At 42.0% G+C, this 25,412-nt stretch overlaps 1 protein-coding gene across 2 annotated transcripts; it reads right to left on the minus strand.

Moving 5' to 3' along the window:
- Nucleotides 1-1,217: 1,217 nt before the first annotated feature.
- Nucleotides 1,218-25,376, minus strand: LOC124012961 (deleted in azoospermia-like). 2 transcript variants are annotated; one of them, XM_046327060.1, is made up of 10 exons: nt 25,116-25,376; nt 15,084-15,206; nt 14,572-14,663; nt 14,429-14,480; nt 14,248-14,314; nt 13,837-13,970; nt 7,554-7,634; nt 7,210-7,260; nt 6,788-6,854; nt 1,218-2,986 (listed from the first exon to the last, which is right to left on the minus strand). In XM_046327060.1, the coding sequence occupies exons 2-9, from the start codon at nt 15,123-15,125 to the stop codon at nt 6,810-6,812; spliced, it is 564 nt and encodes a 187-aa protein (XP_046183016.1). In that variant the 5' UTR covers nt 15,126-15,206; nt 25,116-25,376; the 3' UTR covers nt 1,218-2,986; nt 6,788-6,809. The 2 variants fall into 2 exon arrangements, with proteins under 2 accessions (XP_046183016.1, XP_046183015.1); XM_046327059.1 differs by lacking the exon at nt 25,116-25,376 and adding an exon at nt 16,079-16,228.
- Nucleotides 25,377-25,412: the final 36 nt, after the last annotated feature.

Here is a 25,412-nt window from a genome sequence, read left to right on the forward strand (position 1 = left end):
CCTACCAGACAAGGCTCTCCGGATAGCCAGGTGTAGCAGCGGTAAAATGTTGGGACTACTGTTGGGGTAGCTTTGTGAGGGACCTAACAGTTTATGGGCACCATTTCTTCACAATTATAGTGCAATTAATGTATTGGTTTGTGTAGTGACTTTGTCATGCATTAAAAAATACAAAAAAATACTGAGTTTGTCTGACCAAGATTTACATCCTAAAATCGCCACTAGACATAAGTTTTTTTTTTTTTGGGGGGGGGGGGGGGTTCAGGGTCAACTAACTGTTGAGTTAGCATACACAAGGTGCAAGGTGGGAAATTGGTTGAGCATCAGAAGTTTTTCTATTATGTCAGTCACAGAACATGTAAAGTCCTTGGACTATAAGGAGCACGTTAGGTTGCTTTAGTCCTTTATTTAACTATGTCTGTATGGAAATTGAGTTTGTGGGACATTGTGTTCAGTCAGTCAGTCATGGACAGAAAAGTTGATGTTGACAGACTCAAAGCGTGTTGATGGATTTGTATGGAAGTTGTGCGAGGTTTGTGTTAGGCGTGGATCGCCGTTATAAATTCATATTTCATAAAGCCTATCAGACCACTCCATAATTCAGAGCAGCCTGTCTGAAGGGGGCAGGCCCCCCAGGGAGCATAGGTAAGTACACCAGCATACTGCTGTCTGACAAAATGGTCTGTGACCAGAAGAGTCTGATTTGCCTTGACAGAAAAGCAGCTGTGACCAACCAGCAGCCACGTTTGGAGTGTATGCCAAATCAGGGAAGGACTAAGCTGAATTTACCCAATAAGAAATGCTATTTTATGTTGCAATGCATTTTGCTAGGTGTGCACTAACAAAACCACCCCGGGTCACAAATTGTGGAATAGATCAAACCACGTACCTTCCCCAAAGCTGACTTAAGTTAGGTTCAGGTTCAGCTTCATACTTCAATTTAGCTTTGACCATAAAGGAATCGTAGGACTTTGGATCACACTCTGGGTCTTGACCAACAACCAATTTCAGATGGCAACCAGTCCACAGTGAAGACAGGAGCACTTCTGCCCAACAGTAGACAGAAAAATACTTCAGAAACAGTGTACTCATCTGGGAAATAACACTCCAAGGGTCATGGATTGAAACTGGGGGAGAAATGTCCACTTGAAAATTGGACTGATGGTATACAGTACAACGGTCAAGAAACAATTACAGCTTTCAGTAAAGTACGAGTGTGTGATTACTTCATTCAAATTTATTTGTATAATATATATATATATATATATATTTTTTAAACCAAATCCAAACCTTAAATTGTTAACATGAACACCTCAACAAGAACACCTCAACAAGAACCCAACTTAAACCAGTACAGTGATCTAGAAAAGCTCTAACCATCATATTCCCATCAACATGATTAGATTCCTTTAAGATCAATGGCTAGGTTACATCCCAAATGTTACTTTCGACCAGAGAAGTAGTGCACTATAAGCAATAGGATGCCATTTTAAACAACTTTGGGTACCGAATAGCATGGGTCATAGCAGGAGAATTGACAAAGAAAACTAAACCAAGAGATCCATGACAAGGTACAACTATGCATGCCCGAGGGTACATTTAGAAGAGGTTATCCAGGGCAGGCAAAACCTTACGTCCACATACACCTGGGCAAACCGCTGGATGTTACGGATATGAAATCCCACCCATGACCCCATGTATCCAAATGTTATCCCATTTAACCCATTGGCCTGAAACGTCATTACATCAGGGTTTTTCATTCATGAAATCAAAATGACACCATCTCGAAAAAAGAAAAACTCTTCTTAAACACAAAATCAGTGCAACAATTTCTCTCAATAAAGTGAACTTCAAACTGTAGTGATGGAACACATTGCTTTTAGTTATGTCCTTAATTTGAGTGAATTAAAATTTAAAAAAAGATTTCCCGACCCAGGCTGCATTATAAAAGTAGTTTATCAACACCTTCATGGGAAATTGACGCAGTGATTTTCCTCTTGGAAGAGCTGGAACAGTCCAAGTCAACTCCCCAAATGGCACCCTATATAGTTCACTAATTTTGATCAGGACCCTAGTCAAAAGTAGTGCACTAAATAGGGAACAGGGTGCCATTTGGGACATAACCTAAGAAACATTGACCAGTGCCACAATAAAAGGATCCATAACTTTGGAAACAGCAACACTCGAGATACCAGTGCATCTCAATTCAAAATAAATCCCTCATAACAGAAAAGCAGGCAGGCACTTGGAATACAGTGATGGAAAACAAAATGGTGACTAAAGTAGCTTATTAAGACAGGAACAAAAAAAATAGTACCTGAAATATGTGTTAGTGTTGTGCCCAATGCTGCCCTCATAATAATTCAACGCACTAGTTTATCTTAAATTGAAGCAGTATGAGGATGGAACGTGAATTAATAAAGGGAAAGTTAATCGATCTCACTATTCTAAAGATGAATTTACTGTATTACAAATCTATGTACAGAGGCCCCGCTAAAAGCTTAAACCCAAACAAACCGACATTAAAATAATTTCAACATAAACAGTACAAAATAAAATATAAATATGCACAGGTGAGCGTAAAAGTCTTTTGGTTTGGGACAATCAAAAAACCCAACAAAAACCACAAACTAAAAAAAAAGGAAAAAAAGTGACACCACACATTGCCTTGTGTTATGAAAATGCCGAGGCACCAAAATTACTTCCTCTCTTCCCTGCGTGACAGTGGTTGAGGTGGTTTAAAAGCGGTCCAAACCCCAGGACCGTGGTCCTAGCAAAGCCAATCATGGAGCACAGTCAGTGACCACGCTCATCAGGTGCAAGTGTTTAGCCGCCACGGTCGGTGTGTTAAAATGGGTCTCAAAGCGAGCGAGGGATATCAGGGAGAGAAAGCATCCTAGTAATGTATAGTTTAAGTTTGTTGCTTCTAGCACTCCAAAGGCCAGGACGTCATCTTGTCGCAGTGCAGACTGGCACACATCACCCCCTGTGGTGGACAGAAAACAGACAAGCATTCAGCCAACAATCAGCTAGGATTATGGGGCAATTTCTCACATCCTCTCGCCTTCTCAAGATTCATTGGATGAGACGGTCAGAGGTCCCTCTCCTCTGACCATCCAAGCCTATGGGTTGAGAACTAGGCGATTCTTTCCTTTAGTTGTCAGATTGTGTGGACAGTTCTAGTATCTCAATTGGTCTTTTCTCAATTCCTCACATTCTCTCTCCTCAAATTGCATTCAGAATGACCTTGGGTCCATCTCCTCCAATACAGTTGAGAAAGAAGCGAGGAATCGCGGGAAGACAAATTGAGATACTAGGACTGGCCAGTCTGACAAGAGGATAGAAGGTTCTTCAGGATGGACAGATTCATCTATAACAGACAGACAATGTTTCTTTAAAAAAAGAACTGCAGACAATTAACTTGGAGCGTTCAAATTAGCACTTAACAATCACTAAATACTAATATCTTTATGAGAAGAAATCACTGCAAACTGGAGGTAGAGAACAGAGAAGAGTTGTAAGAACAATGAAGAGATGGTCAGAGACCATAGAGGAGAAAGGAAAGACTTATAGAAAGAGCTAAAACAGCGAGAGGTCTGTGTATGAGCACCTGGTATAGTGGGGGAGGGTCAGTGTGTGTATGAGCACCTGGTACAGTGGGTCAGTGTGTGTATGAGCACCTGGTACAGTGGGTCAGTGTGTGTATGAGCACCTGGTACAGTGGGTCAGTGTGTGTATGAGCACCTGGTACAGTGGGTCAGTGTGTGTATGAGCACCTGGTACAGTGGGTCAGTGTGTGTATGAGCACCTGGTACAGGAGGTCAGTGTGTGTATGAGCACCTGGTACAGGAGGTCAGTGTGTGTGTGTATGAGCACCTGGTACAGGGGATCAGTGTGTGTATGAGCACCTGGTTCAGTGAGAGGGTCAGTGTATGTATGAGCACCTGGTACAGCAGGGGGGGGGTGTATATGCTAAATGAATATTAGCAAAGTTAACCAGCACATTGGGATTGAGAACAATGTGACAGAGGCAGTAGCAGCAGAGAAGCAGCAACCTAATTATCTAAGAAAATGGAGGAGAGGAAACCAACTTCATTAGGTCTATAATTAATAGCCCAACTTAAAATGTGCCTGGCTTTATAAATCATTCATATACATCTACAGAAATAAAAACAGATCTTGCTTCTGTTGTCTGTTTGTTTAAGAGCTTACTGATTCCATGAGCACCAAGCCTCATGCAACGGCAAAATGCAGGATAAAGCAATTTAACAGATTTGTCTGTTATTAAATCTTTGCTATGCTGTAATAAAGGCTTGAAAAAATAAACGAAATCAGTTAGAATATACTGATATTACTTATTTATTGTTTACGCTGTTCAATACCAGGCAGAAAAATATTGTAAAACAGCACCTGTTGGTCACACACAATATACACGCAGCTCTCGCTCATACACCCTCGTTTAACGTGATCTCCTTATTATTATTACAATTATTATTATGATCATAATATTAAGTCATGTTGTTATCATTAGTACGCTTTGTATAACAGCCTTGATTTCAAGGTTTAATAACAAATCGGTAATCGGCATTTTTGGACGCCGATTATGGCCGATTACATTGCATTCCGAGGAAACTGCGTGGCAGGCTGACCACATGTTACGCAAGTGCAGCAAGGAGCCAAAGTAAGTTGCTAGCATTAAATTTATTTTCACATAATCACTAGTTAACCTAGTAATAGCATCAACTATGTAGTAAACTAGCTTGTCCTGCATTGCATATAATCAATGCGGTGCCTGTTAATTTATCATCGAATCACAGCCTACTTCGCCAAATGGGTGATGATTTAACAAAAGCGCATTTGCGAAAAGAGCACAATCGTTGCACGAATATACCTAACCATAAACATCTTTTGCCTTAAAATCAATACACAGAAGTATATTTTTTTAACCTGCATATTTAGTTAAAATAAATTCATGTTAGCAGGCAATATTAACTAGGGAAATTGTGTCACTTCTCTTGCGTTCATTGCACAGAGTCAGAGTATATTAAACAGTTTGTGCTGCCTGCCTCATTGCAAACTAATTTGCCAGAATTTTACATAATTATGACATAAGGTTGAAGGTTGTGCAATGTACAGCAATATTTAGACTTAAGGTTGCCATCCGTTTGATAAAATACAGAAAGGTTGCGTATTTCCCCGAAAGAATAAATGTTTTGTTTCGAAATTATAGTTTCCGGATTTGACCATATTAATGACCTAAGGCTCATTCGTATCTGTGTGTTTATTATATTAGAATTAAGCATATGATTTGATAGAACAGTCTGAGCGGTGATAGGCAACAGCAGGCTCGTAAGCATTCATTCACTCTTTACTGCATTTGCCAGCAGTTCTTAGCAATTCTTGATCATAGCGCTGTTTATGACTTCAAGCCTATCAACTCCTGAGATTAATATTGCCAGCCTAAAGTGCCTATTAGAACATCCAATAGTCAAAGGTATATGAAATACAAATGGCATAAAAAGAAATAGTCGACGCGTCATAATTCCTATGATAACAGCAACCTAATATTTCTTTACTGGGAATATTGAACCACCAGCTTTCATATGTTCTGAGCAAAGAACTTAAACGTTAGCTTTTTTACATGGCACATATTGCACTTTTACTTTCTTCTCCAACACAGTTTATGCATTTTTTAAACCAAATTGAGCATGTTTCATTATTTATTTGAGACCAAATATATTTTATTGATGTATTATATTAAGTTAAAATAAGTGTTCATTGTTCATTCAGTATTGTTGTAATTGTCATTATTTCATATATAAAAATGGCTGATTAATCAGTTTTGAAAAATCATAATCTGTCAACCTCCATCCTATACCCTCCTTTTTCTTTATCTCCAGTAGTTTTCACAACTAAGTCAAATGTCTTCCACAGATCTGACTTCCCCTTTCCCAAGCAACCAGTAAACATTCGCCCATATCCAGTTTATTTTTCACGTCCTCTGCATCCATTTTGCTGTCACGTGTTACTGTGTTGAGAGTTTATTATAGCCAATTTATTGATGTGATAATGATAGGCTATAGGTCAGTCCCATTGTTTATTTATTTATTTAAAAACCTTTATTTAACAAGGCAAGTCTGTTAAGAACAAATTCTTATTTTACAATTACGGCCTACCCCAGCCAAACCCTCCCCCAACACAGACGACGCTGGGCCAATTTTACACCGCCCTATGAGACTCCCAATCATGGCCGGTTTTGATAAACCCAGATTTCAAACCAGGGTCTGTAGTGACGAGTCTAGCAGTGCCTTTTCAGTCAGAAACAAGAAACTAAATGGCTGAAATGATGTAGCAGCTTCAACACGGAGAGCGCAATAAACACTTGCTGTGGTGCCTTTTCACTGCAGTAGGGAGGAGAGCGAGACAACGTGCGCCAGTCACGCAGTCCCTCTTTTTAAACAGCGTAATCATTGGGCTCTGAGTAATTTGTGTGTCATAATTATTTAATCAAACAGTGTGCTTAAAGCTTCAGTCAATCTAGTTGCATATGTAGTTGGTTTTATTCAAACACATAGGGTGTTTGTCTATATGGAAAAATAAGTTTAGAAAAGACCAATCGATTGATCAAAAGAACAGGACGACTCGGTCGACCAAGGTTTTCTTTTGTCGTGGACAGCCCTAGCGGGAGGGTCAGGGTGTGTGTGTTCCCCTGGTACACTGGGAGTGTCAGGGTGTGTGTGTTCACCTGGTACACTGGGAGGGTCAGGGTGTGTGTGTATGCGCTCACCTGGTACAGGAGGGTCAGTGGGCTACAGCAGAGTCAGCAGAGTCTGGACTCCACAGTCCACAAAGTTCTGGAAACGGTACACCACATCACATCAAATAATGAGCCAGCTGAAACAACCACAGTGAACCTTAACACAGGAGCTATTACAGCAAAAACACCCTTGAAGAAAATCTGTTATCCTTAGCCTACACATGAATTACTGATACAGACTGGCGGATGGTACTGTTTGAGCTCAAAAGGACTCACACAAAAACGACAATATAAGCTTTACCAAACACTGCCACCCAGTGGCCATTACTTGACCAGCCAACAATACAGACGGTACAAACATTCCAATCAGTTCAAATACAATTACATATCTGGTAATGCATTCTTAACAGTAACCAAAAGGTATAGAGTCATTCAGAAGATGTGAGTGTCACCTGGTTGACAAGCCGTGTCCTCTGCTCCCCGGTCCAGTGTGGTGAGGCGTACTGGGGGAGGAGCAGGGGGTCAAAGGTCAGACATACAAGAACACATAAGCATCCTTTTATTCCTCCACTGGGAATATGGAGGATGTGGAGCAGGTTGGACTGTCTATCATGCTATGTTACAGCATGTCAGATGTATGTAGGTGGTCTAGGCATCTAGCATTTCACACATGTATATTAGTTTAGTATATTATATTGTTGATACTCAATGTGTCATGTTGTATTGCGTGTTTTCTCCTGAGGACAATAAAGTGGTTTTATTAATAGGTTCTTTGCCTGTACAAGTGTGTGTTTACCTGGTACGCGTAGGCGGTTTGTGAGTAGCTCATGGGCATCTGTGGCATCATGACTCCTTGAAGGCCATTATACGAGTAAGGCTGAGAAAAGAGGGAAAAACCAATACTATAATATCTATATTGCCTCAGTGTAAGATATAAGATGGTCAACTGTCAATCTGGTGTAATTTTAGGAGCACTTGTGTAGTTTGCTTGGGAAATGTTTAGCAGAGCACAGCTTAGTGGAATGTTATGTAGGAAAAAAACATGCCTCTGACATCTAGAATAAGGAATCCCATCAGCTCTATTCAGGACATTTCTATTTGCAACGTCCAGTGTTTGCCTACTGAACATGGTGGGCAGATGCACTTTTGGGACCACTATTAGTCCAAAAGTGTTTACTGATCCAAGCCCATCTTCAAATCAAACTTAGTGAAATGCGAACTTACAAGCCCTTAATCAACAGTGCAGTTCAAGAACAGTTAAGAATATTTACCAAATAGACTAAAGTCAAAAAGAAATACGAAGTACCACAATAAGAACAGGTTAGTTGTGGTAATTTGGACATGTAGGTGAGGGTGAAGTGACTATGCATAGATGGTCCTTCTGTAGCTCAGTTGGTAGAGCATGGCGCTTGTAACGCCAGGGTAGTGGGTTCGATTCCCGGGACCACCCATACATAGAATGTATGCACACATGACTGTAAGTCGCTTTGGATAAAAGCGTCTGCTAAATGGCATATATATATATATAATATACAACGAGCAGCAGCACTGTGCAAAAGGGAGGGGGGGGGTCAAAGTAAATGGTCCAGGGGAGATTTGATTAATTGTTCAGCAGTCTTATAACTTGGGGATAGAAGCTGTTGAGGAGCCTTTGGTCCTAGACTTGGTGCTCCGATACAGCTTGCCGTGCAGTAGCAGAGTAAACAGACTATAACTTGGGTGACTGGAGTCTGACAATTTTATGGGCTTTCCACTGATACCGCCTATTATATACAGTTGAAGTGGGAAGTTCACATACACTTCGGTTGGAGACATTAAACTTGTTTTTCAACCACTCCACAAATGTCTTGTTAACAAACTATAGTTTTGGCAAGTCGGTTAGGACATCTACTTTGTGCATGAAGTAATTTTCCCAAAAATTGTTGAGACCGATCATTTCACTGTATCACAATTCCAGTGGGTACCGGTGCTGAGTCAGTGTGCAGTGTACAGGTTAGTTGAGGTAATTTGGACATGTAGGTGAAGGTGAAGTGACATACATAGACTAAGTTGACTGTGCCTTTTAAACAGCTTGGAAAAATCCAGAAAATTATGTCAAGGCTTTAGAACCTTCTGACAGGCTAATTGACACCATTTTAGTCAATTGGAAGTATATCTGTAAATGTATTTCAAGGCCTACGTTCAAACTCAGTGCCTCTTTGCTTGACATCATGGGAAAATCAAAAGAAATCAGCCAAGACCTGAGGAAAAAAATGTGTAGACCTCCACAAGTCTGGTTCATCCTTGAGAGGAATTTCCAAACGCCTTAAGGTACCATGTTCATCTGTACAAACAATAGTACGCAAGTATAAACACCATGAGACCACGCAGACTAGATACTGCTCAGGAAGGAGACGCGTTCTGTCTCCTAGAGATGAACCTACTTTGGTGCGAAAAGTGCAAATCAATCCCAGAACAACAGCAAAGGAGGACCTTGTGGAGATGCTGGAGGAAACAGGTACAAAAGTATCTATATCCACAGTAAAACAAGTCCTATATCGACATAACCTGAAAGGCCGCTCAGCAAGGAAGAAGCCACTGGTCCAAAACCGCCATAAAAAAAGCCAGACTACGGGTTGCAACTGCACATGGGGACAGTGCTTTTTGAATAAATGTCCTCTGGTCTGATTAAACAAAATAGAACTGTTTGGCCATAATAACCATTGTTCTGTTTATAAAAAAAGGGGATGCTTGCAAGCAGAAGAACACCATCCCAACCGTGAGGCAAGGGGGTGGCAGCATCATGAGAGACTGGTGCACTTCACAAAATATATGGCATCATGAGGATGGAAAATTGTGGAAATATTTTTATTTTATTTTATCTTTATTTATCTAGGCAAGACAGTTAAGAACAAATTCTTACTTTCAATGACGGCCTAGGAACAGTGGTTTAACTGCCTGTTCAGGGGCAGAACGACAGATTTGTACCTTGTCAGCTCAGGGATTTGAACTTGCAACCTTTCGGTGACTAACCCAACACTCTAACCACTAGGATACCCTGCCACCCCATATTGAAGCAACACCTCAAGACATCAGTCAGGAAGTTAAAGCTTGGTCGCAAATGGGTCTTCCAAATGGACAGGCAAAGCTTTAGAAGCTTGCCTGTCCATGCATACTTCCAAAAGTTGTGGTGAAATGGCTTAAGGACAACAAAGTCATGGTATTGGAGTGGCCATCACAAAGCCCTGACCTCAATCCTATAGATCATTTGTGGGCAGAACTGAAAAAGTGTGTGCGAACAAGGAGGCCTACAAATCTGACTTAGTTACACCAGCTCTGTCAGGAGGAATGGGCCATAATTCACCCAACTTATTGTGGGAAGCTTGTGGAAGGCTCCTCAAAACGTTTGACCCAAGTTAAACAATTTAAAAGGCAATGCTACCAACTACTAATTGAGTGTATGTCAACTTCTGACCCACTGGGAATGTGATGAAAGAAATAAAAATCTGAAATAAATCACTCTACTATTATTCTGACATTTCACGTTCTTAAAATAAAGTGGTGATCCTAACTGACCTAAAACAGGGAATGTTTACTAGGATTAAATGTCAGCAATTATGAAAAACTGAGTTTAAATGTAGTTGGCTAAGGTGTATGTAAACTTCCGACTTCAACTGTAGGTCCTGGATGGCAGGAAGCTTGGCCACAGTGATGAACTGGGCCGTACACACTACCCTCTGTAGCATCTTACGGTCAGATCCCGAGCAGTTGCCATACCAGGCGGTGATGCAACCGGTAAGGATGCTCTCGATGGTGCTGCTGTTGAACCTTTTGAGGATCTGGGGACCCACGCCAAATCTTTTCAGTCTCCTGAAGGGGAAAAAGTTTTGTCCTGCCCTCTTCACAACTGTCTTTGCATGTTTGGACAATGATAGTTTGTTGTGTATGTGGACACCAAGAAACTTGAAAAACTCTTGACCTGCTCCACTACAGCCTCGATGTTAATGGGGGCCTGTACGGCCCACCTTTTGAGGGAGAGGTTGGTGTCCTGGCACCACACTGCCAGTTCTCTGACCTCCTCCCTATAGGCCGTCTCGTCATTGTCGGTGTCATCAGCAAACTTAACGGTGTTGGAGTCGTGTTTGGCCACGCAGTTGTGGGTGAACAGAGAGTACAGGAGGGGACTAAGTACACACCCCTGAGAGGACCCAGTATTGAGGATCAGTGTGGCAGATGTGTTGTTGCCTACCCTTACCACCTGGGGGCGGCCTGTCAGGAAGTCCAGGATCCAGTTGCTGAGGGAGGTGTTTAGTCCCAGAGTTCTTAGCTTAGTGATGAGCTTTGTTGGTGTTGAATGCTGAGCTGTAGTCAATGAATAGCATTCTCACATAGGTGTTCCTTTTGTCCAGGTGGGAAAGGGCAATGTGGCGTGAGATTGTCATCTGTGGATCTGTTGGGGTGGTATGCAAATTGGAGTGGGTCTACGGTATCCGGGAGGATGCTGTTGATGTGAGCCATGACCAGCCTTTCATAGCACTTCATGGCTACCGACGTGAGAGCTACGGTAATCATTTAGGCAGGTTACCTTCGCCTCCTTGGGCACAGGGACTATGGTGGTCTGCTTGAAACATGTAGGCATTACTGACTCGTTCAAGGAGAGGTTGAAAATGTCAGTGAAGACACTTGACAGTTCGGCCGCACATGCCTTGAGTACACATCCTGGTAATCCATCTGGCCCAGCAGCTTTCTTAATGTTGACCTGTTTAAAAGGTTTTCACGTCTGCTACCGAGAGCGTTATCACACAGTTATCCAGAACAGCTGGTGCTCTCGTGCATGCTTCAGTGTTGCTTGCCTCGAAGCGAGCATAGAAGGTATTTAGCTTGTCTGGTAGGCTCGCGTCACTGGGCAGCTCGTGTGTGGATTTCCCTTGGTAGTCTGTAATAGTTTTCAAGTCCTGCCACATCTGACAAGTGTCAGAGCCTGTGTAGTATGATTCAATCTTAATCCTTAATCCTGAGGGCATAGTGGGATTTCTTAAAAGCGTCCAGATTATTCTCCCACTCCTTGAAAGCGGCAGCTTTAACTTTTAGCTTGATGCGGATGTTGCCTGTAATCCATGACTTCTGGTTGGGATATGTACGTACGGTCACTGTGGGGACGATGTCGACGATGCACTTATTGATGAAGCCGAAGACTGACATGGAACCCAAACCGGCTGTGCGCATGCGCTATCATAAATGTATTTTGTTCCCCTACACCAAATGCGATTACGACACGCAGGTTAAAATATCAAAACAAACTCTGAACCAATTACATTCATTTGGGGATAGGTCGAAAAGCATTAAACATGTATGGCAATTTAGCTAGTTAGCCATTTGTCCTATTTAGCTAGCTTGCTGTTGCTAGCTAATTTGTCCTGGGATATAAACATTGAGTTGTTATTTTACCTGAAATGCACAAGGTCTTCTACTCCGACAATTAATCCACACATAACACGGCCAACCAAATAGTTTCTAGTCATCTCTTCTCCTTCCAGGCTTTTTCATGTTTGAATTTATATGGTGATTGGCATCTACACTTTTATCACGACAACCGGCAAAACATTTAGTCTTTCAATCACCCACGTGGGCATAACCAATGAGGGGATGACACGTGGGTACCTGCTTCTATAAACCAATGAGGAGATTGGAGAGGCAGGACTTTCAGTGCAATCTGCTTCAGAAATAGGGATGACTTCTATTTTAGCCCTTGGCATCGCAGACGCTTGTTGGCGCGTGAGAGCAGTGTTGGTGCAATAATTGAATAACATGGATTTCTACATTTATTTTGCAACGCTCGCACACGCGACATGTCTGGTCAGCATGTGAGGTGGTGTACTCTTCAATGCCATTGGATGAATCCTGGAACATATTCCAGTCGTAGCTTGCAAAAGTTCTGTAGTGTAGCATCCGCGTCATCTGACCACTTCTGTATTGAGGGGGGTCACTGGTACTTCCTGCTTTAGTTTTTGCTTGTAAGCAGGAATCAGGAGGATCGAATTATGGTCAGATTTGCCAAATGGAGGGCGGGGGAGAGCTTTGTATGCATCTCTGTGTGGAGAAAAGGTGGTTTCGGATTTTTTTCCCCCTCTGGTTGCACATGTGACATGCTGGTAAACATTTGGTGAAACTTATTTAAGTTTGTCTGCATTAAGGTCCACAGCCACTAGGAGCACCATCTGGGTGAGCATGTTCTTTGCTTATGGCCTTATAGAGTTGGTTGAGATCGGTTTTAGTGCCAGCTTTGTTTTGTGGTGGTAAGTAGACGGCTACAAATAATATAGATGAGAACTCTTGGTAGATAGTGTGGTCTACAGCTTATTATAAGGTACTTTACCTCAGGCGAGCAATACCTTGAGACTTCCTTAATATTAGACATCTCGGACTAGCTGTTATTGACAAAGACACACACCCCCACCCCTCGTCTTACCAGACGTAGCTTCTCTGTTCTGTCGGTGCATAGAAAAGCCCGCCAGCTATATATTATCCGTATCATCATTCAGCAACATCTCGGCAAAACATGATATTACTGTTTTTAATGTCCCGTTGGTAGGATAATCTTAATCGTAGGCCATCAATTTCATTTTCCAATGATTGCCATCCGTTGTTCTTGCTAACGTGCAGTGGGAGTTTACTCGCTCACCTACTGATTCTCAGAAAGCAGCCCTATCTGCGGCCCCTTTTCCTGCATCTTATATTCAAGCAAATGACGGGGATCTGGGCCTGTTCCAGTGAAAGCAGTATATACTTTTCGTCGGACTCGTTAAAGGAAGAAGTTTCTTCCAGTCCAAGGTGAGTAATCACTGTTCTGATGTCCAGAAGTTATTTTCGGTCATAAGAGACAGTAGCAACAACATTATGTACAAAATAAGTTACACAAAACACACAAAAAAACAATTTGTTAGAAGAATGTAAAACATTAGCCATGTTCTTTGGCACCATCTTGCAACAGTGTGTTCTTAAAGGCACCCTGGGACCTGGTCAAAAGTAGTGTACTATATAGGGAATAGGGTGTCATTTGGGACATAGGCAGTGGCTTTGGGGTGATGACAGGGCCTTACCTGGATGTAGGGATTGCCCCCGTTGAGTACAGGTGAGGGCTGAGCCACGCCCACAGGAGAGCAGCAGGTGCAGTAGATGTACTGGGAGGGGCTCATCCAGGGGACCTGACCAACCAGGTGAGACGGCATGGAACCTGGGCGGGGCAAACAAACAGAATGCCAGATCGCACAATGCCTAGATGTGGTCAGCTAACCACATGATTTGATGGAGCAATTTTGATGTCTGACTGCAGTCGATGACCTGGCACACCACAATTGGTTGATGCTATGCAACATCTGCAATGTAGTTGACCTGGAACACGTTTAGCCACAACCCAGACTTCAGCAGTGGCAATAGAGTACAAAAGACAAGGTCAAATAGCTACTACAAACACACAGATTAACAAAATGAACACAAGTGAAGCAACTCACGTGAGCTCCTTTCCTTCATGATTGCTGGACCCAGCTTCAGTTTCCGCCCTTTAAAACTTATCTGTTGCTGCAGAGTAAACAAGGTGAAGAGGAAACGCATTCGTTTGTGATTAGAATAAAGGCAACATTTTAAAGACTTGACTCCATTTAAGATGCATTATGTTAAATAAATGGTTCTTACGTCAATGATGGTTTGTATGTTGACATCTTCATTGAAGTAAACAAATCCATACCTACACAAAGAATGACATTGTTCCATATAAGGCCAGGTTAATTTGAATGGATCCAATTGCCTTGACTAAAGCCTACTAATTTGGGACTCACCCTTTACAGATGCCGCCGCGGTAAGTGATGATTTTCACTTCCTTCACTGCACCAAATCTCGCAAAGAAGTCCCGGATTTCATTCTCATCCACCTAAAAAAAGGGCAATATGAGCAAGTTAGATGTTGACTTTATTGTATCCATTAGGGAATTATTTTTGGTTTAGGATCAGTTTAATTCCAGTGAGCAGGCCAAATTAACAGACTATCCCAGTGAAACATTCTCATCCCCTCCAAAGCACACTTAATCATAGACAAGGCAACTTCCCATGTGGAGGCTCTGCATAATAAGTAATCAAATCAAAGTTTATTTTTCACTTGCACAGGATACAGTAGGCGTCAACGGTACAGTGAAATGCTTACTTGCAAGCTCAGTGTAGGGGTCAATATCAAAATTGAAAAAATGTAAATAAAAAAATAATCATTAAAGTCAATACAAGTATACTTTTTTTATTTTATGGAAATGCCAGCAGAAAGAAGACAATAATATACACTATAGCAGTTAGTTATTCACCTTCATGTCGATTCCTCCAACAAAAAGTGTGTTTGGTGTCATTCTACCTTCAGGTAAAATATAACCATTTGACAGCTTCAAATTTAGGGATGTCTGGAATCCATCTCTCTGTTTCTGAATATCCTGGAATAAAGAGAAAATAAATATTTAATTGGTCACTAGTTAATTTGCCTGGCAGTTTTCTATAAGCAACCACAACAGCCTGCTGAAGAAGTTGGCAGAAAGTTATTAGCCAACTACTGTAGGCATCCATTGTGGCCAGTACCTGAGTAGGCGTCAATCAAGATAGATAAAATTAATCTACTGACCTAGCTAGCTAACTCAGACACAGATGAAAGGCGCTAGATAGCTAATATCCTGGGTAAACTCAATCACTCTAATATAATTTCAAAAAGGCAAGCGGGAAATCGTTGACAATCATGAGCACAATCCACTTATATTTCAGCAATCAGGATATTGTCATTGTCCGACAGTTCCCGGCTAGGTAGCTAGTTCCCAACCACTTAATAGAAAAACGGATTAGTCCCGTGACATTTTTATTAGTCTGTGCTTACTACAACTTCCACATATCAACTAGCTGCCTTATGAACGAGTATATTTTAGTGCCAGGGCCCTGGCTAGCTAGACTAGGAGGCACCCACCATCACCAGAGCTGGTAGCTAGCCATGTCAACTACCTACTTAGCTATAAACATGCTTAACCTTGTAATAAACTGGCATATCAACTGGTTTAATCAAGCATGCTAGTTAGTATTTTAGATAATGACCTAGAAATGTTTCACTTGTAGCTTACAAGTTCGCTAAAGTCAGTGAACTTTAACTCGCTTTTGCGAGAAATTGGACAGCGAAAAAATATCAGTTCGCTAACTTGATCCGCGTATCAGAAAACTGTTCACTAGACGTAGTAGAGGCCGGGCAATTAGTTCACTAACATATTGAATATATATGTATTGTGGTTGGATCATTGCCAAAACACAGATTTAGCTAGATACTCACCATTTCTAAAACCGTTAAAACAGAATAAATTAAACACACTGCCGCGCAAACTTTCCCCGCTTCAAGTGCACGAAAAAAAAAGTTGAAACTAATGACTTTCAAAAAGTCACGCCCAACGCACTTGCTGAACCTAATTGGGATGTTTCAAAACGTAGACAAAGGGTGTTTTTCCGAATGTTTTTATGATCTATAATGGTTTATACGGGTCATTTAGTTACAACTTTTCTAAAAACAGTTGGCTATATTTTAAAGATTTACAATATTTAATGGTATACACTTTTATTGATAAATAACGACGTCTGATATCGAGAACTTAGTTTACAACCCCCTCCCAGATGTGAATCAATGGTGTGATACAAAAATGAGAAGCGTTTCTGTTATGAGATGCGATATGAGGTAAGTTTCACAAAGATCAAGATTGTAGCTGTTTAAAATGTGTGGAAAGTAAAATTATACGTATCCATCCAGCTACAGCTTCATTATTTTAAAAAAATCACAATATGACAGAAATGGCAATCAATTCCATATTTGATTAAATATAAATCAGTGAGATGAGGATAAATCGAGCTGCCACATATTGGTATTGCTCATGCATAGCAGGTAGAGTGGCATGCAGAGAAGGGTCCGACTGCAGCCAGTAAACAACAATGGACCTGATCGAACAACTCAGCGCTTCTGCTCTTTTCTGTCCATAAGAAACAAATGGATTGGTGGAAGACGCAGGGCAGGGCAGGGCAGGGCAGGGCAGGGCAGGGCAGGGCAGGGCAGGGCAGGGCAGGGCAGGGCAGGGCAGGGCAGGGCAGGGCAGGGCAGGGCAGGGCAGGGCAGGGCAGGGCAGGCGCAAGGAAGGAGGGTGTGGCAAGCAAGGCATCCCCGGAGGCTAAATGCCCTAAGGTTTGTATCAGAACAGGCCTAGAATAGTTTCACCTTTTTCTTTCCTCGACATGAGTTTGTGGTGTTAATTTTTTTTAAAAACGTTTTTAAAAACTTCATAAAAATTATAGCTCACAAATGTGCAGGAGGAGAGGGGTGGGGGCACTGAGGAGTGCATTCACATATATCTACACACTTTCATACACACACAAGTTTTTGTATTTTTTACAACCCCGCCCTGTGCAACTGGGTACTGGACTTCCTGACGGGTCGCCCCCAGGTGGTGAGGGTACAACATCTCCTCCCTGCTGATCCTCAACACGGGGGCCCCACAAGGGTGCGTTCTGAGCCCTCTCCTGTACTCCCTGTTCACCCACGACTGCGTGGCCACGCACGCCTCCAACTCAATCATCAAGTTTGCGGACGACACAACAGTGGTAGGCTTGATTACCAACAACGACGAGACGGCCTACAGGGAGGAGGTGAGGGCCCTCGGAGTGTGGTGTCAGGAAAATAACCTCACACTCAACATCAACAAAACTAAGGAGATGATTGTGGACTTCAGGAAACAGCAGAGGGAACACCCCCCTATCCACATCGATGGAACAGTAGTGGAGAGGGTAGCAAGTTTTAAGTTCCTCGGCATACACATCACAGACAAACTGAATTGGTCCACTCACACTGACAGCGTCGTGAAGAAGGCGCAGCAGCGCCTCTTCAACCTCAGGAGGCTGAAGAAATTCGGCCTGTCACCAAAAGCACTCACAAACTTCTACAGATGCACAATCGAGAGCATCCTGGCGGGCTGTATCACCGCCTGGTACGGCAACTGCTCCGCCCTCAACCGTAAGGCTCTCCAGAGGGTAGTGAGGTCTGCACAACGCATCACCGGGGGCAAACTACCTGCCCTCCAGGACACCTACACCACCCGATGTTACAGGAAGGCCATAAAGATCATCAAGGACATCAACCACCCGAACCACTGCCTGTTCACCCTGCTATCATCCAGAAGGCGAGGTCAGTACAGGTGCATCAAAGCTGGGACCGAGAGACTGAAAAACAGCTTCTATCTCAAGGCCATCAGACTGTTAAACAGCCACCACTAACATTGAGTGGCTGCTGCCAACACACTGTCATTGACACTGACCCAACTCCAGCCACTTTAATAATGGGAATTGATTGGAAATTATGTAAATATATCACTAGCCACTTTAAACAATGCTACCTTATATAATGTTACTTACCCTACATTATTCATCTCATATGCATACGTATATACTGTACTCTACATCATCGACTGCATCCTTATGTACTACATGTATCACTAGCCACTTTAACTATGCCACTTTGTTTACTTTGTCTACATACTCATCTCATATGTATATACTGTACTCGATACCATCTACTGTATGCTGCTCTGTACCATCACTCATTCATATATCCTTATGTACATATTCTTTATCCCCTTACACTGTGTATAAGACAGTAGTTTTGGAATTGTTAGTTAGATTACTTGTTGGTTATCACTGCATTGTCGGAACTAGAAGCACAAGCATTTCGCTACACTCGCATTAACATCTGCTAACCATGTGTATGTGACAAATAAAATTTGATTTGATTTAGGTGGTTTAGTCTTTTTCGTCCCTCTCTTTCTATGTTCGCTATATGGGTTGTCCAGTGCACGTTCTTCTAGAAGGTGACTTCAAGGAATTTAGCTTCTTTTTCTACTTTTATTGTTTCACCATAGAGTTTGATATCTATGGGTTTCCTGTTTTTTTTTGCTGGTGCTTCTTGTGAAGAGGACACATTGGGTCTTTTGTGGGTTAAATTTTACTCGCCACATGTTAGACCATGTCTCGATCATTTCAATAGACTTCTGGAGTTTTTTTGCAGCAAGTTGAGGACATTTGGAGCTGGACCAGTAGCAGAGGTCATCGGCAAACTGCGAGACTTGACCTATGGTGGGTGGAGGGTAATAAATATCTGATATGTAGAGTAGGTTCTGGAGCAACGAACCGCCCTTGCTGTCTCTGCCTGGCCAGTTCCCCTCTTTCCACTGGGATTCTCTGCCTCTAACCCTATTACAGGGGCTGAGTCACTGGCTTACTGGGGCTCTCTCATGCCGTCCCTGCAGGGGGTGCGTCACCTGAGTGGGTTGATTCACTGTTGTGGTCATCCTGTCTGGGTTGCCCCCCCCCCTTGGGTTGTGCCGTGGCGTAGATCTTTGTGGGCTATACTCAGCCTTGTCTCAGGATGGTAAGTTGGTGGTTGAAGATATCCCTCTAGTGGTGTGCGGGCTGTGCTTTGGCAAAGTGGGTGGGGTTATATCCTTCCTGTTTGGCCCTGTCCGGGGGTGTCCTCGAATGGGGCCACAGTGTCTCCTGAACCCTCCTGTCTCAGCCTCCAGTATTTATGCTGCAGTAGTTTGTGTCGGGGGGCTAGGGTCAGTTTGTTATATCTGGAGTACTTCTCCTGTCCTATTCGGTGTCCTGTGTGAATCTAAGTGTGCGTTCTCTAATTCTCTCCTTCTTTCTTTCTCTCTCGGAGGACCTGAGCCCTAGGACCATACCCCAGGACTACCTGACATGATGGCTCCTCGCTGTCCCCAGTCCACCTGGCCATGCTGCTGCTCCAGTTTCAACTGACCTGAGCCCTAGGACCATGCCCCAGGACTACCTGACACGATGACTCCTTGCTGTCCCCAGTCCACCTGGCCATGCTGCTGCTCCAGTTTCAACTGTTCTACCTTACTATTATTTGACCATGCTGGTCATTTATGAACATTTGAACATCTTAGCCATGTTCTGTTATAATCTCCACCCGGCACAGCCGGAAGAGGACTGGCCACCCCACATATGCTCTCTCTAATTCTCTCTTTCTTTCTCTCTCTCTCTCTGAGGACCTGAGCCCAAGGACCGTGCCCCAGGACGACCTGACATGATGACTCCTTGCTGTCCCCAGTCCACCTGACTGTGCTGCTGCTCCAGTTTCAACTGTTCTGCCTTGTTATTATTCGACCATGCTGGTCATTTATGAACATTTGAACATCTTGGCCATGTTCTGTTATAATCTCCACACGGCACAGCCAGAAGAGGACTGGCCACCCCACATAGCCTGGTTCCTTTCTAGGTTTCTTCATAGGTTTTGGCCTTTCTAGGGAGTTTTTCCTAGCCACCATGCTTCTACACCTGCATTGCTTGCTGTTTTGGGTTTTAGGCTGGGTTTCTGTACAGCACTTTGAGATATCAGCTGATGTACGAAGGGCTATATAAATAAAATTTGATTGATTTGATAGAGTAGAAAAAGTAGTGGGCTTAGAACTGCCCCCTGTGGGACACCTGCTTTAGGGGTAAAAGGTGAAGATATTGCTGTGGAAGCCTTCACTTTAATTGTATGATTGTGGAGAAAGCTAGTGATGATGTTTCTGATGGAGGTGGTAGTTTGAGATTGGAGTCTGCAAGCCGGTAACACAACCCATTGTGCCACATCTTGTCAAATGATTTTTCTATATCAAAGAAAACCACCAGGGTAAGTGATTTTTTTCTTGAAGTTCCCGAAGGATGTCCTCTGACAGTCTTAGAATGTTATCGGTGGTTGATTTTGTTTTCCCGAAGCCAGCTTGGTGGATTCCAAGGAGGCCCATTTCCTCAGTGTGGCTGCTCTCTCAAACAGCTTCCCGACATGACTGAGGAGGCTGATTGGTCTATAACTTGTGACGTTGTATGGGTCTTTGCCAGGTTTGTGGATCATTGTGACAACTGCAGATTTCCAAGGTAGGGGAAAGTAGCCTTCCGTGAGACATTATGTGAAGAGGTTAGAAAAGAGGTGCAGGTATTCATCAAGTGCATGTTTGATGAGTGTGCTGTCAATGTTGTCTTCCCCAGGTGCTTTGTTTTTTTCAAGTGAGTTTTGATTTCTTCAATAGTAACAGGGCGGGTGAGGGGATGGTCTACTGGTGTCGGATTTGAAGTGTACACTGTTTTCTGTATTTCTCCGTCGACAATGTTTTTCCAGTCTTTGTCAAAGAGAGGATCGTCGGAACAAGAATGAACATTTTGTTGGTGGTTTCTGAATAATGTTGCTTTTGTTTCGTTGTCTTCGATGAGTTGGTTTTGAGACTTTAGCACAGGTATGATATTATTGGTTTTGTCTCCGTTAATTGTTTAGATTTTTTGCCAGAAGTCCGGGGGTTGGTGTCTGCATCTAGATGGTGATAAAAGGCCGTCCACGGTTTCTGTTTGTGTAGTGTGAGTCGATGTCTGATGTGATTCTGAAACCGATTAACTTCTGTTTTCAGGTTGGGTGCTCTTGTTCTAATAAAGTCTCTCCGGATCATTCTTTTATTGATGAGACTGAGGATATGTGGTGGGAGTTGTTGTTGTGGTGGTCTGATGGTGGTAAGTGAGATGGTCTCTTCCCGGGCCTGGATGAGGATACTCCCTATTCTCTCAGCCAGCTGGTTCAAATCCTTGGGGTTCTGTGTTGTTACTGCAATATTTGTTATCTTGTCGGTAATGCAATTTCTGTATTTTTCCCAGTCTGCTTTCTTGTAGTTGTATCGTTGTTTTTCAGGTGCTTGTTGGAGTTGGAGAGAGGAGGCAAGGACTGGAAGGTGATCACTTCCCACGTCATGACTGACGGAGAAGCTAAGGAGTTTAGCAGCCAAGTCCAGGGAGCAGAGGACAAGATCAAGGATTTCTGCCATGGAGGTTGAAGAATGGATGTGTGTGGGCTCGTTGGTGTTGAGGATGGCCAGGTTTGTGTTGTCGAGGATATCCCTCGATACTCTTCCCGCGTGATTTGTAGTATCACAGTTGAAGTCAATGTGTTTGGCATTAAAATCTCCCATTATGATGGTATGGCCGTTGTTGACTAGAAGGGCAGCGATCAATTTTTTTGGAGGGTGTTGTTGCGGGTGGACAGTATATAGTGGCTACCAGAAGAGTTGTTTGTGCATTTAGGAGTATTTTTGCTGCAGTGTACTCATTGTTGTTGAGTTCTTCTTTGGTGGGTTTGAAAACGGTGGTTAGCTATCTCTCTGCCTTCTCGCTGCCATACTCCTGGTCACTACCAGATGGTGCTATTTACCTACCAGGCTTTGCCAATTACCCTCAGCTTCAGGTAGTTGACCCTGAAAACAGGGTCAGATATTTATCATCCCTCCAATGCAGGATTCAGGTCAGGATTGTAGGTAGAGTAATCTGATCCTAGAGCTGTTGTTAGGTTAAACTTATATTTAAAGTATAATATATGCATGACCCCAGTGGGAATGTTATGGAATTATAACACCATTATTACAACAAATAAATTATTATAATGATTGTAATTTTTGTAATTATTTTCAGTGTGGTGGGGGTTAGAGATACAATATACAAATTAACATAATTTCATATTCAGTTAATTCAGTTTCCATTTATTATTTTCCTTTTGTTATTTTCCACATATATGTACCTGTAAACTTTTTTTGAAGGTACCGTACATAAATACACTGAACAAAAATAAAAATGCAACATGTAAAGTGTTGGTCCCATGTTTCATGAGATGAAATAAAAGATCCTAGAAATGTTCCATATGCACATTTTTTTTTATTTCTCTCAAATTGTGTGCACATAATTAGTTTACATCCCTGTTAGTCAACATTTCTCATTTGCCAACATAAACCATCCACCTGACAGGTGTGGTAAATCAAGAAGCTGATTAAACAGCATTATCATTACACCTTGTGCTTGGGACAATAAAAGGTCACTCTAAAATGTGAAGTTTTGTCACACAACACAATATCACAGATGTCTCAAGTTTTGAGGGAGTGTGCAATTGAATTGCCAGATGATTTAATGTTCTGAAACAAAGCTGAAAATGTGCCAGTTCTTCCATGGCCTGCATACTCACCAGACATGTCACCCAATGAGCATGTGTGGGATGCTCTGGATCGCCGTGTATGACAGCGTGTTCCAGTTTCTGCCAATATCCAGCAACTTCGCACAGCTATTGAATAACGAGTGGTACAACCTTCCACAGGACACAATCAACAGCCTGATGAACTCTATCAAATCAAATGTTATTTGTCACATGCCCGAATGCAACAGGTGTAGGTAGACCTTACAGTGAAATGCTTACTTACAAGCCCTGAACCAACAATGCAGTTTTAAGAAAATACCTTTAAAAAGTTAGAAATAAAAGTAACAAATAATGAATGAGCAGCAGTAAAATAACAACAGCGAGGGTTATATACAGGAGGTACCGGTACAGAGTCAATGTGTGGGGGCACCGGTTAGTCCAGGTAATTGGGGTAATATGGTAGGTAGACTTATTCAAGTGATTATGCATAGATAATAACAGAGAGTAGCAGCACTGTAGAAAAGGGTGGGGGGGTGGCAATGCAAATCATCTGGGTGGTAGAAGCTGTTTAGAAGCCTCTTGGACATCGATTTGGCGCTCCTGTACCGCTTGCCGTGCAGTAGCAGAGAAAACAGTCTGTGCACACCAGATACTGACTGGTTTTTTGATCCACACCCCTACATTTTTTAAGGTATCTTTAACCAACAGATGCATATCTGTATTCCCAGTCATGTGAAATCCATAGATTAGGGCCTAATGAATTTATTTAAATGAACTGATTTCCGTATATGAACTGTAACTCAGTAAAATCTTTGAAATTGTTGCATGTTAAATTTATATTTTTGTTCAGTGTACAAAGTACTGATAATTTTGATCATCACAGAGCTAAAACGTTATAATAGATTTAGTACGTAAGGGAAAATAACCAAAAGGAAGTGAGCCTCCACCAACAATCTCCCAATCCCATTCCCCCAACCCCACCCATCCAACATGTCTCCATCCAAAGAAAGCTAAAAAGTATAAATTATGAAAATACAGTTGAAGTTGGAAGTTTACATACACATAGGTTGGCATCATTAAAACTTGTTTCTCAACCACTCCACAAATGTCTTGTTAACAAAATATAGTTTTGCAAAGTCGGTTAGGACATTTACTTTGTGCATGACACAAGTCATTTTTCCAACAATAAGTTGGAAAACCTAAGTGTATGTAAACTTCTGACTTCAACTGTATATGTATTTGTTGGCTTTAGCTGAGATTATTCTTTACAAAGTATACTTGTCCAGGCCTCAAATGTTCCTTGACTTGCACCATTAATTTTCTCTGTCAATAGTCTAATGTTATAACTTCTATTTGTAACTGAATCCACTGGTTAAATGGGAGAGAGTGAGGTGATGCCATCGAAGAGCCAATATATATATATATATATATATATATATATTTTGTCAGTGCTGCCTGCCAGCAGTAGTTGTCTATGATTGATTGAGAGATTCACCGTTAAGTAATTAAGTAGATGCAATGCATTGAATATTTACATTCATGCACTTCGAAATAAATGTTTTAACTTTGTTCCAGAAGCATTAACTCAGGGCACTTACACATCATAAGGAAGGTGCCTACCTGATTTAGGGGACACAATGAAGTTGGGGCAGTTTAGTTGGTAAATACAGTCTGCAAACTCAAACTGTTTAATAAAAATTAAATAAAAACCATTGTTGGTAAATGAGGACAGTCTGAGTTTTTAATCCAGAAAGAAACAAAAACTTAAACTGTATAAATTGAACCTAGCATGGTTTGGGAAACACGATGCCAGGGCAAAACATATTTTGAGGATCTATATTCTGTTCACATTAAAGAATTGTTCAGATTCACTTAGATCTGTGGACCATATTTTTTTAATGGTTAGTTTAGAATATACGCTTTCCAAAAGCTATTTATATATTATAGAGATCAGTCCTTTCGGGAGCCCAGATGATTTGTTTATAAATCCCATTGTTTTTTAAACAAAAATAGAAACATATTACATTGTACATCTGTGAACAGTAAAATGATCAGATACATTTCCTCAGGCTGTGGAAAGCATAGACACAATAAGCCTGACACCTGCTATTGGTTATCAGTTCTAAAATATCAATTTAAAAAACACCTGCAAACCTTTAAGACATTCAACAGGGGCATAATATGACAAGTCTCCCTGTACCAGTGACACATTGACGAGTGCAGTAAATACTGAGGGAAGTTAGTCTGTTCTAACCACAGTTCTGGAAACTTCACACAAAAATATATTTTTTTACTTGTTGATGTTTGTGGTCCAGCTTTAACTTACCGGTAGCTTTTTAGCCCGCTACAGCTTTGGCAGTGAAGCATGTAGAGCAGGGAGGCAGCAGAAGACAGAAGGACAGAGAAAGTGGTTAACCACAGCATATGCTCATATGCAACCAGCCACACAGCAGCACATCCTCTACTCTGATAAACAACTGTGTGTTAACAGTGTATGTGCGTGTTTGTGTGTGTGTGTGTGTGTGTGTGTGGGGGGGGTTCTTCTTCTTTCCCCCGTCCTTCAGTCAGGCTTTCTCTTTCTTTCTTTCTTTCTTTCTTTCTTTCTTTCTTTCTTTCTTTCTTT

The sequence above is a fragment of the Oncorhynchus gorbuscha genome, linkage group LG24 (assembly GCF_021184085.1).
Source record: "Oncorhynchus gorbuscha isolate QuinsamMale2020 ecotype Even-year linkage group LG24, OgorEven_v1.0, whole genome shotgun sequence".
Lineage (NCBI taxonomy): Eukaryota > Metazoa > Chordata > Actinopteri > Salmoniformes > Salmonidae > Oncorhynchus > Oncorhynchus gorbuscha.